This window comes from Sinohyriopsis cumingii, chromosome 3 (assembly GCF_028554795.1).
Source record: "Sinohyriopsis cumingii isolate HCF-2022 chromosome 3, ASM2855479v2, whole genome shotgun sequence".
Taxonomy (NCBI): domain Eukaryota; kingdom Metazoa; phylum Mollusca; class Bivalvia; order Unionida; family Unionidae; genus Sinohyriopsis; species Sinohyriopsis cumingii.
In genome coordinates, this window is record NC_142963.1 from 495,581 (window position 1) to 508,681 (window position 13,101).

A 13,101-nucleotide genomic window follows, 5' to 3' on the forward strand; every position below is an offset into this window, starting at 1 on the left:
GTGTACCACCGTATACTACAATTAGAGATCAACAGTTCAATGTTCTGAGGCAAGAGTCTGACACTTTTTATTTAATTTCAGACTGTCAATGGCTGGAAAAATACCTTGCTTTGATTTATAGCCCAAAAAAACCCACTATTATATCCAGTCTATTATTTGGAAAAACTTTTAGTTATCTTGGGACAAAAGAAAATATTTCAGCTCAAAAGAAAATCACAGCCCCTTCCCCTCCCAAAAATACTTCCAAATGGCTAATTAGATCAATTTGCTATGTGAATGATAATCGTTGTTTACATTGTGATCTAAAGCTGTAACTAAAGTGGGATGATTAGGCTTTCACTAAAACATCGTGCTGACAGCCTGTTGATAGGAAGTGTTGATACTAAACTTTTGATATAATAGGCAGGGAAACTTTGAGTGGGATTGCAACACCTGGTCAAGATATTTATTAGAGATGGCCAATAAACTTAAAACACTTGCTCAAGAAGTGAGAAACTTATTTTTTGTCCTTTCAGCTAGTAAACAAGTGATCTCCTGAAAATCTCATGATGATTTGCAATCTTGCGAGAAACTTATCTTGTGGACTTTCTGATAGAAAACTAGTGAGCTTTTGAAAATCATAGGATGATTTGCAATCTTAAAAAGGAAGATTATGCTTAACACATTTAGATGTACTAGTAGATAAATAAAACATAACATGGTTGTTTTTTGCTGTGTGTTTTATATTTGGCATGGGTGTTGTCCAAAATTTATCTAAAGGTTTTGAAATTTATCTAAAGGTTTTGATTTGGCCTGAATGTGTTTTACAATATTCCATTCTGCCACTGTGTTGGCATACATGGCACGTGTGATTAAAGGATCGTAACTATAATCATATTTAAAGTGTTCTAACAATAAATTAACCCAGTGGGTGGGGGGCATTTAGCCCCATGAGTGTTGTTGTAGGGTTTAACACCAGTTTTCAGCACACGATAGGCTACACATGGCAGCCAGTATTAATGGTGGAGGAAATACCCGAAACCCCGGAAAGAACCACCGACTCTTGAGAAGCTACTTGCAAGCTTTCTCACATACCCACATTGGCCAGATCTGAGACTCGGACCCACGCAGACAGAGGTGAGATGGCAGTGATCCGTAACAGAGAGCGCTTTAGACCACTCTGCCACTCCCAAGTGTAAAAAATTAGACCATTTCTAGAAATGTGGGGTCAGCAATATTTCATTTTTGCATACATTTTTCTTTTCAAGTACATTTGCTGTTAACAAAAAATAAGAATATATACCTGTGTTCTGTCTTAGTTTTCATTTAATATATCTGCCGTTACTTGTCTGAACAATAACATTTTTATCTGTTTTAAACCCCATAACATTTTGAAAATCGAGCTCCTCATGTAACTTCATCAATTCTCATATTTGGTAATAAAAATACAACTTTCTAGGAACTAGAATGCTGACCTCTCTTCAGTGACAATTTTATTTAATGCTTTCTGAAATTCCCTGACCATAGACTCAGCAATAACAGAAGCCTTATGGTCATTGTTTGCTGCATGTTCAGATCAGTGTACTAGTTCTAAAATTGGTGTCAAGTTCAGTCATAGTATTCTGCTTTTTATGCTTTATACAGAGATGACACGTCATGATTTCGGAATAACATGCCAACCACAGAAAATCTTTCAGCCTGTATCATGGAACATTCTCCTTCAATCTGATATACTCTCCTATCGTTCTCATCTGTCTTAGCCTGATTATCTGACATCTTATAATTGCTATCATTTATCTTATCATCTTTAGCTTATTGGACAAATATGAAATGAAAGCGATAAATTGATTGGCTTACAATATTAGATTACTGGTCACATCGAATCAAAAACACGGGTGTTAATCGGTAACCAAACCGACACATTATTCTGACTCGGAGTTGTTTGTTTTGATTGCTGATTCATTTCATGCACCTCAGAGTAGATATACCCATAGAATTTCTTAAGTTTGTTTTGATCAGATTCTGATGACTGAACTGTCTCTCACATTCTGCAATAGAAACGGGCAGCAAGTAACCAGGTAGCTGCCTCAGATTTAGCTGGATATAAATCTTTGTTTTTCAGAGCTAGATTAGCTATATTCTTCATTCTTGATACAGATTTGTGTCATTTATATAAGCAACCATTTACAGTCAATGACTGGCATCCTTGTAGTGGCATCCTGTGTTACTCAGTTCAGTTCAGACCACAAAAACATGTTACGTAAGTAAATAATCCCTAAAACACTAAGCAGTCCCAAGTGCAAATTCAAACTTTTTTGCCAACCTGTTCAACACTGTAGTATATTCCTCCTCCCCTCCCCCCCCCCCACCATTGTTCCTTAGTTCCTACTAATCACATTTAATTCTCAACATTGACTGACAGCTTGCAGTTAGCTGCAATCATGTTCAAATTACGTCTTGTCATCCACCAACATGATCCACTGACTGCTGCAGATAGTGAAAACAGGTATTAACTGTCCCAAGTTGCTTCTATCAGTGAAAAATTAAAAATTTACTTTATAAAAAAATTTCGCCAGCAAAACATGGTGCCACTTTTAACATTCTTTTACATTTGGCAACAGATGTGAAGCCTAGCTGAGGCCCTGAATATACTATATTTGTTATATTCACCATTATTTTGTGACAGATACAACCCATTTTGTAAAAACAAGGATAATTTTTTAAAACTTTAATGAAAGCAAACTTAATACCATTAAACTCTTAACAAGATTCCTTGGAAATTTCCATACATTCCTTAATGAAAGCTACTGACATACCAGGACATTGAAAAAGTCCCATGGTACATACCACCAGAAAGAATGACAAGGTATACTGGTAATATCGTGCACCTTTACCCGTTATTCTTTTACCACCTCACCCATACCCCCAAAAACAAAAATATTTGTTCCTATTACAGAACTGCAGGTCAGTGAAATGCTTTATCATATTATTTCTAATAACCTTTCCAGTTCCAAAGAAACACTTTGACAGATGTATTCAGACTTTAAAATTAAAACTAAAATTCTGTATATTTTAGTGCATTCGGATACAAACAGTTACATATAATCTAAGCTACTTTTAATGCCACTTTGATTGTCTTGATTTTTTGAGGGAGGTCATAGGGGATCACTTTGAGGAAAAAAGATTGAAGATTGGTATTTGGCTGATGTCAGAAAGTAAATGAATGCAGATTCACTTGGGTCTCCATTTATTTAAGGAATTGCCAATTTAAATTAACACATATGACATACTCTAATTTAGAATAGGTATCTCTTTGAAATCAATTATTTGTTCAAGAAATTATTAAATAGTTTGTTTTATGAAGTACTGTTTAAACAGAACTGCTTCCATATTGCAGATTCGGTGCAAAGCCATTGACTGAACCCTCAGGATTTTGTTTCTGTTGGGCTGGAGCTAGAGCAACTTACGGTGTAACTAGAGCAAAGGTATGAAATAAAATTTCTTTATTTGATCAGTACTGTATGTAGTTCAAGACAAGACAAAAAGTAGAGTTTGGGACGAGCCTAGGCTCGAGCTCGAGGCTCGATAATTTTGGAGCATTTTCAGGGGCTTGACGAGCTTCAAGCTTACGCCTAGAAAAATTCTCCGCTTTTTGATATTATCGGACTGGATAAACCATTGCGATAATTAATTGACTGTGGGAATGATCGGCTTTACAGATTTACACGGCCTACGCTTCCCCATGTGTTGGTCGACCAGTGGGCGGTCGTTGCCTTGCAACAGTCATCGCTGGGGGCTCTAAGATAATAATTCTGACTATTATGATTGTGGCTGACGGGGAGAAGGAGTTTTTCAACTTCTGCAAGCGAGACAACCATTGAACTTCTCAAGCGTTTGGCGTGGCGATGAGTGGTGCCGGAGGGGCAGTAGGTGCACAACTGACGCCCGAGGGATTTCTTTTAAACTGATTTTTGAACAGTTCAAACAACATAAACGTGTTATCAGCGATTTTTCATATTGTATCTGCTCTTTGTTTGTTAATTTTTTTATTTCTAAAGCAGTGGCGATGTTAAAAAAATAAGAAAACAGCTGTTTGGACTTATTTTAACAGGCGCGAAAAGGTTACTTTTGCAGCTTGCAATGAATGTAAGCAGACAATTTCATGTCCACAAGGAAACACTTCAACAATACATCGACATCTGCTTAGCATTCATCATATTGATGTCAACAGGGATGAGTCTGAAATAGAGCCGAAGAAAATGAGAACAATGGATAACTTTGTTGTCAAAACTTAACTGGAAGAAATAGTCTCAAAACTCGCTGCAGTTGATGGATTCTCAATTTGGAAAATCACTCATTCAGAATTTATTCGTCAATCGCTTTCATTAAGAGTAATGAAGCTACCTGTTGATGAAAGATTGGTGATGGCCCTTATTCGCGATTTTGAAGAAAAAGTGAAGCAACAAGTCATACAGGACATTAAGAAAGAACTCTCAGAATCAAAGAGATTTTCAATGTCGTTGGACGAATGGACAAGTATTGGAAATCGGCGATTTCTCAACATCAGCCTTCATATGGTCTCATCAAAATGTGTCAGTCTTGGTCTTGTCAGAATTTATGGAAGTTGTAATGCAGAAAGAATGAATGAGCTTGTTAAGGAACATCTTAATTCTTTTGGTGTCTCATTCAAACAGGATAATGTTGCCTCTACTGGTGATGGAGCAAGTGTCATGATCAAGTTCGGAGAAAAATCGCCCACTCTGTATCAAGCCTGCCTTGATCACGGGTTGCATTTGGGTGTTACAAAAACTTTTTACAGAGAAAATTGCCCAGGTCAAGGAATTTCAGTTTTTTTTCACGCGAAGAAACTGGACAGACTGATGATTTCGTTATAAGCGACGATGAATTGAGTGCTGAAGAAGTTGAGATACAAAGCGAATCGTGGAAGGAAAATATAAACACTGAGAGAAATCGTTAAATTTTTCAAAGGCTCAGCCATATGATTGGATGCGTTTAAAGCTAAAAGCTCAGAAAAATTTAACAAAGAACAACAACTGTCCCTCGACTGCAAAACTAGATGGAATTCCATGCTAAAAATCTTTATTAAATTATACGATGTCACCAATGAAGTGCTGAGTTAAATCAGATCCGAGCATCTCTTAACTAATGTGAACATAGAATTATTGAAATCCATAGTTTTGGCGTTGAAACCGGTTGAGGTTACTCTTAATGCTATGAGCGAAAAAAAAGCTCTGAGAACTGCTTACGTTGCTATTAGCTTCATGAGGGAAAAATTGTCTGCACAAGGAACAGAGATCAGTCATACTCTTTTAGAAAATATTGATCATTACATCGACGGTAGAGTTAATCAACAACTTAATGATCTTATGATTTCTCTGCACCATTTGGATAATGTTCCATCCAAAACTTCTATTGAATTAGCGACAGATTTGATGAAGCGGCTATTTCCATCAGCAAATACTGCAAATGAAGAAGCACATGATGAGAAAATAACAATTAACCATAATGAGCTCTCACTTGAAGATGAACTTAGATTTCAGTTGGAAGCTTCTAGCACTCAGGGATCTCTTCAAACCAATCGATTTAAGAAATTACGCCAAGAATTTTCCTTTTCAAAAAGTAATGGTGAACTGACTGAAAATTTGAGGCGATTATCAGATGCCATCAGTACAATCAAACTGACTTCATTTGATTCAGCCACCAGATTATTTAAACACTCTACAATTAAAAAGATTAAATAGTCTTGATTCCTGGAAATTCTGTTCGCATAGTTGAAATTCATTTCCTTTTGAGGGACTCTTGTTAAAATATTCCTAGCATTGTGCATTTTAACTGCTACATGTTGTATGGGGCATTTAAAAATGAATGCACTGCATTACATTTTTGACGGGTTAAGCATGAAGCTAGTTATACCCAGAAGAAAATATGGTAATAAACATGTGAATGTCACAAACCCAGTAATTTTCTGTTTCTTATAATTTCTTATATATTTTGCAGGCCTATTATGAAGTTAAACTGGTTGAGGAAATGCCCGTTGACTTTGGAGATGATCACCAAGAAACAGATCCATATATCATTAGAGTTGGGTGGTCTATTGACCAGTCATCATTCCAATTAGGTCAGAGTTTACAATTTGGTTTTGTATATATATATTATTTTTTTTAAACATTTGTGGGTTTTTTTTCACAACCAATGATTATATTCATGAGTATGTTGATGTTAGACTTGTCTTCTTTCACTGATGTAACAGCATTCATAGTATAAATGTGACAGTACTGCTCGAGGTTATTTTATCTGCACACTCTGGGACTTGATGCTATTGATTATGTCTGTCCATCAGTCCATATTTATCCATAAATTCATCCATGCAGCCATTGGATTTCAGTGTAGACAGAGCTTGATCTGCATCAGCTGAGGAAGGGTAATCATGCTTGGTATGTTTTACTGGGATGAGTGCATGACAACAGAAAATAATGATGAGTATATGACAACAGAACTTTAAAATCTTGAATGCAGCCACTGTCTTAGAAGGGGTGCAGTTCAAAGGTCACATTCACATATTAATATGGACTTTTTCCTGGAACTGAACTCTACAGCTATACAGTAATACCTCGTGCATTCGCGTTTCTGGATTCGCGAATTCACGGATTTGTGAAATTTTCATTGGTACCCTCTACGTACATGTTTTCTTTATTTTATTGAATTGTACCTTCGTTATATGACTTCTGTGACATATGAAGTTTACCTAGTTTACCTTCCTGACAATGACAAAGAAAACATCAGTCATTAAGTTTACAGTCCCATTCGTTACTTGGTTTTACCTTACTGTGAGTGCAAAAGAAAACGGCAGCCAATGAATTAGTATAGGGGTAATATTAGTATACATGTACCGTACTGTAAATGCGCTAGTGTGGCAAATACCCATTAGGTGATACTGTACTCTATTTTTACGTCAACCATTTATTTCTCTTTTTAAGGGTAATGTATTAAGCTAACTTTTAAATGAAATTAAAGTGCTTTGGGAGCATGATTTGGGTCATATTTAGGGTTTAAACCCTAGAAATAAGCATTTATTAGCATTTTTAGTGACTCGTACCAAACATTTGCAATTCCTCCTGATCCGCGACTGGTTCTGAACCTAACCTCGCGAATGTTCAAGGTATTACTGTACTGCATTTATTGTTGTTTTTTTTTGTTTTGTTTTTTTATATTTCACTTGGTGTGTATATGAAAAGGTTTTGGATCTACAATGTGGCCCCTAGGGTTGGGGCTGGGGATTGCAACAACAAAAAAATAAGAAAACTCTAGCTGTCATTATTACAGAAAATAAGGCAACATAACATAACAGTATATAATGCTGTTTTCTACATTACAGGTGAAGAACCATATTCATATGGTTATGGTGGCACAGGAAAATTTTCTACAAACAACAAGTTCACAAATTATGGAGAGAGATTTGGTGTGGGGGACGTGATTGGTGCAATGCTTGATCTTGACGCGAGACCGCCTACTTTATCCTTCACCAAGAATGGTCGATGGCTTGGAGTTGCTGCCCAGCTTCACAATTACCCAATAAACAAGAGAGAGATGGCTCTATTTCCTCATATTCTTACCAAAAATACAAGGTATCTAATGACTTTGCAAATATTTGAACTTGAAAGGATTTTTTTTTAGAAATTTCATTGAATGGTTATGCAGAATATGAAATTACCAAACATAAACAATGAAAGTAATGCAACTAAATTCCTTTGTATAAAATAGATTACTTTAAATCTTATTAATGGATGTATACTGCTGTTTTCCAGAATTGAAAAAATGTGTTTAAGATTTAAACTTTTAATTAGAAGCCCATGTTAGAAAGTAATTGTACATCCATTGTTAGGACAGGTGTCTGGTCATACAAAAATCCCTTTCAGAAGCAAACTGACTTAAGAAGCAAACTGCCTCAGAAACTAACTTTTACAAGTTTACAATTTATATATTAAAGAAAAGATGGGTTGAGTTTAGAAACCCTGACATTAAACATATTTTTTTAAAATTCTGACCTGAAGAATTAACTTCTTTATTTTAAATCTTAATTGGAATCTTAATTTTTCTGTTGTATTGAGATTGTATTAGAAAATTATTCACCACTTGCCACCGACAGGAAACCACTGATAAAAGTTGTGATGCATTACTTTGAACATCAATGACTTCTTTTTGCTCAGGTTTGAGGTGAACTTTGGCCAGCAGGCACCCTGGTTTCCGCCTCCACATGGATTTCTATACATGCAGCAGTATCCTCTACATGAGAGAGTGCGTGGACTTACAGCACCAAACAAGAAGTCCGACTGTGAGGTGAGATCACTTTTTGAATTTTTTTGTAACTAAAACTTTATTGCTGTTTTTCAGGGGCCTGAAAAATTTCACGGTCACAGGGATGGTCCTGGCTTTTAAAAAGCTGTCGCCAAAAAAATCGCCAACCTCAATATTTTGTCGCCAATTTTCAAAAAGTGTCGCCAGAACAAGTAGTGTACATTTTTCCAAGTGTTAATTTAGTCTATTAATGTAACAGGCAATGAAAATTACAAAAGATGGGTTAGGTAATACTTTAATTACAACAAGCATTAACAAAATGTTACAAAGTGTTATATGAAGATCCGTCGCAATTTTAGGGCTGCCCACTTGTTGAATGCTGTTTCAAAGTCTAATTTTTCACATCTGTACATGCTGATTCTCATTAAATTCTCGAGAGATGAGATGCAGAGTTTATTTCTGATATCAGTTTTTATGAGGTTCATCTTACTGAATCCACGTTCACAGTCTACAGTGCTGACAGGTGACACCAGTAGTCTCTCAGCAGCCGCAGTTGCGCAAGGGTATGTTGCCCTGGATCTCACTGCCAACTGAATCAAGTCCTTAACACCCCTATACATCTTACCATTCCTGAGAACTTGAACCCTAGCATAAGCCACAAAGCCAGCCAACTCCTGACTAACCTCTGACTGATTACCTAACCCACATGTAGACAAGTAATCTGAAACAATACCTGAAACCTCTGAAAGAATGGAACTGTTAGCCTGTGAACCATACAAATAGGGATCAAACAACTTGGTTAGAGCACTCAAAACTATCGAATCACCCTCCTCCGTGAACCTTGCTTTTAGATTGTCTATAACAATATCTATAAATTTGGCACAAGATGATGCAGCCTCCGACCTTTGCTTAGCACCATCGCTAATTGTATGGCCTTTGTACTCAAAAGTACACAAACCTGATGAATCTAAACTTGGTTCTGCTGGAATCTCAGAAAGAAACCTAGAAATGTTACTACCAGACTCGAACCTCAGACTTTCAAGAAGCTCAACAGTGGAGTGGAGAAGGGGATTAACCTCGGTAAAGTCAATACCAGATCTCTGATAAGCTTGACACAGAACTGCCAAAGGCCTCAGAATGTCAGCCATATAGTGTGCTGTATAAACAAATTTGAAACAAGCAATAGGCTTATACAGTGCAAGAGCCTTTGCAGACTTATCTTCCAAGAAGACACTAACTAGAGCTTGAAAATTATCAACAACTGCCTGTACACTACCTTCAAAACTCAGCCACCTTGTGTGGAATACCTGATGCAAGCGAGTGTGAGAAGACTCCAAAACTGACTGAACTGCCTCAAGCCTACACATATTACGGGGGGAATATGCAAAATACTTGTACATATTATTCAGTATATCTTGAAACTTGACCATGTATCTAACCTCGTCAGCTGCAGCACCTGTACCCAGATCTAACCTATGTGCAATGCAGTGAGTTGCAAGCAAACCTTTAGTAGCCTCCTTCAACCTGGTAACAACACCACTCTTGCAGCCCAACATGACAGCAGCACCATCCGTTGATACACCAATCAGATTGTCCAGACTAAAACCAAATGACTTAATTAAACCTAACAACTCTGAATATATAGATTCTGCGTTTGCGGTTTGAAGCTGACGAATACCTAGAAATTGTGTCACTGGTTCAACACTGCCAACCAAACTAGTTAAGTACCTAACATAAACAATCAAGTTCTGATGTACTGAAACGTCTGTGCTCTCATCAAGCATGACACTGTAAACACGAGATTCCTTGACCTCGGTAACCATCTCGTCAACTATTACATCGGCCAACGACTGCTGAAACTCACTGGTGCTTTTGTGACTGTCGTATGATGTGTGCTTATCTACTTTGAGGTCTGAGAGTTGGGTGACGCCCTGAAATAGAAATAATCATTAATTTTGTATGCCATAAATATTTCATTTATAATTATACATGTTCTGATATATATATATATATATATATATATATATATATATATATATATATATATATATATATATATATATATATATGTGATTAGCGAAAAATTGGCATTTATACAACAATCACGGTGTACTACAGTAACATCACATTGAATATAATAAGGTTGTACACGTGTTTTTCCCTATGTTACTGTCATTTAAATCCATAGAATATTACTGTTAACAAGCTATAATATAATATTCTCAATACCTGTGTGATACACAACTGGTGCAGCTTTGGGACAATTGTATTAGCCAGGTTGTAGTAAGCCGCAAAAAAAGTGTTCCGCATAGCACTAATAATAGCATTTTTGCTCTTACTAATGGCAGTGATCTTCGCTGCTTCCATGGTATTGGCATCCCGCATCACCGTTTGTGCACATGTATGACTGTTGTTACCTGAATAAAAAAATGCATTATCAACTTTAGTTGACATTTTAATAATAATAAAACCCTATGATCGTACATTGCAATGTAAGATAAGTGACGTATAATGCGACTGTCGATTGCATGCATTCTGTAATTAAATGACCCCCCCCCCCCCATGGCTAGCTTCACATAGCTTTTAGTGAATTGCTTCCTAAATCCCAAGAATGATCACTGAATGCTATATAATTCTCGACAAGCAAAATAGGATCTCCATTCCCACGAATGAAACTTACACGAATCAACACCTGGCAATATTGGACCGTATATATAAGCATAAATTCACACCCAAGTTAGGGATTCTTTCACTCCTGTATTTTGAGAAATAAATAATTATTTTTAATTACGCAAAACTAGTTTTTTTGCTATTTCTTGTTGCGGAGTTTAAGTCTGCAGCCGTAACACGGGATTGATGGCAAAAGGAAAAGATCAATGAGTAAAATGCACAAATATTACTTACCCCGCCTGGATTCATGTTTGGTGACACACTCCTTCTTCAAAATATCACAGCCAGTTGTAAATGAATTGATGAACTTTGCCTTGATACATACATCACAGAACATCTGTTTTAACTTTTTATCATATCTCAGCCACGGACGCCCAAGTTTCCAACTGTCTAGAAATTTTCGGGAATTTTTGCCCCGTTCATCGTAATGTGGTGTTGCACTTGAATCACTACATGTAGATGATGTTGGACTGCAAGGTTTATCATCGGGTTCAGTGACTGTATTGTCTGATGAATTTGCACTAAATCCAAACGCTGTTAATTTTTTTAACTTAGGATGAGATGATGAACACGCAACGTCTAACTTCCGTTTGCTCATGTTAATGTTGCACTGGCGACAGATATAATTATGATTGAGATTTTTTCCATTTGCTTTGTATTTATACACAGTAGTCGGTACTTCAAAGGTTATCAGTTTTCTATGAAGGTTCAGCAAAACTATTGTATTGGTATATGTAAATAAAACAAAAGAAGGATTAGCCATTCAATTAATTGTATCTGTTCTATTCATGTCTTCAGAAGTCGGTCAGTTGTAGGTATAGTTCGGTAGTATGATTGACTGTATCACAGCATACGGTACTCAGCCCAGATGTCAGCATAAGCCGATTATGATGTAACAATGCACTGTAAAGATGGGGTTGTCGGTACGAACAAAGGATTGTTTGTGTAACAGATTGATTCCAATGCATTGCTTAGTCAAGTTTGTGGCTTCCTTTTGTTCTCCCTTTTAATTTATCCAGTCCAAATCCATGATTGTATGTACAAATTAAATAACCAAAAAGTCTGTCGCCAAAAAAATCGCCAGATGGGATATTTTTGTCGCCAATAAGGAAAAAAAATCGCAATTTGCGACATTGGCGAAGTCCAGGACGATCCCTGCGGTCAGATGTTACCCCATGTAGGCTACCAGGAAAATAACCTGGTTGCTTGGCTCTAGTTCATTAATATTGAGAATGTACTTTAATATGAAACTGTTGGCTTTGAGACTTCACTTGCCCTTTATCATAAGAAATGTTGCAAAAGGCAAGACATTGTGATGTTTTCATTAAGGTATCATCATCATCAGACAAATGCATTCAGGGGTAGGGGGTAGTCAAGTAGCTTGTAAGATCAAAGTCACAGGAAGCAAGTGTTTAATGTTCAGATGGGCAGTAAAGGGTTCAAGTTTATCAATCTGGCAATTACTGCCATGAATGAATTTGTATCAAAGTAAACATGCTTACCAGTGGTCATTTTCTTGTATTTGGGAGATAAAAGCTTGTATCCTGTGGATAGACATTAGACTTGGATCAGAGTAATTGGGACATCTTTGGGGATAATGGATCCAGGCATCAGAAGTCAGTCACTTTGTGAATTGGCTAATTGTTCAGAACTGTGTATCTTCTGTTTCAATACATCCCTGGTTTTGTTGATGCCAAATTTGGTGTCAGTTAAATATTGGGATGTGGCATGCAGCAATTCATCTAAATTAGCATTAGTTTGATAAATTTTATGCATGTCTGATCCTCAATCAAATGAGAAATGGTTACAAATGACAATACCAAATTATATTTAAAATCTTATTTTGTTTGTTTGTATGCAGAACACTTGCTGAGATCAGTCATTTACACCTACTGTTAAAAATGTATGTGTATCAAAGTTTATGCAGATTTTCGTCTCTGCATTAGTCTGATTCCCCATTTGTACTCAAGATATTTTTAGTTTGAACATGTAAAGATGTCAGATTTTTTTTTACAGATTAACAGATAAATGGAGTGAGACTTTATATCGGCATCTCATTTCAAAATATATATATCACGATATACACAGCTTCAAATAAATGATACCTATTAACAGTACACATGTATTTAAGCATAT

At 36.4% G+C, this 13,101-nt stretch overlaps 2 protein-coding genes across 2 annotated transcripts in view; one reads left to right on the forward strand and one right to left on the reverse strand.

Moving 5' to 3' along the window:
• LOC149802316 (uncharacterized) overlaps window positions 1-13,101 on the forward strand; it is a 59,861-nt gene that overhangs the window by 9,506 nt on the left and 37,254 nt on the right. The window contains exons 4-7 of the mRNA XM_089951532.1: window positions 3,377-3,464; window positions 5,998-6,118; window positions 7,376-7,625; window positions 8,208-8,337. Coding sequence (XP_089807658.1) covers window positions 3,377-3,464; window positions 5,998-6,118; window positions 7,376-7,625; window positions 8,208-8,337 — 589 coding nt within the window. The remainder of the gene's footprint in view (window positions 1-3,376; window positions 3,465-5,997; window positions 6,119-7,375; window positions 7,626-8,207; window positions 8,338-13,101) is intronic.
• On the reverse strand, window positions 8,418-12,118 carry LOC149802318 (zinc finger protein 862-like). Its single transcript, XM_089951531.1, has 3 exons — window positions 11,200-12,118; window positions 10,525-10,712; window positions 8,418-10,226 (listed from the first exon to the last, which is right to left on the reverse strand). The coding sequence occupies exons 1-3, from the start codon at window positions 11,726-11,728 to the stop codon at window positions 8,628-8,630; spliced, it is 2,316 nt and encodes a 771-aa protein (XP_089807657.1). The 5' UTR covers window positions 11,729-12,118; the 3' UTR covers window positions 8,418-8,627.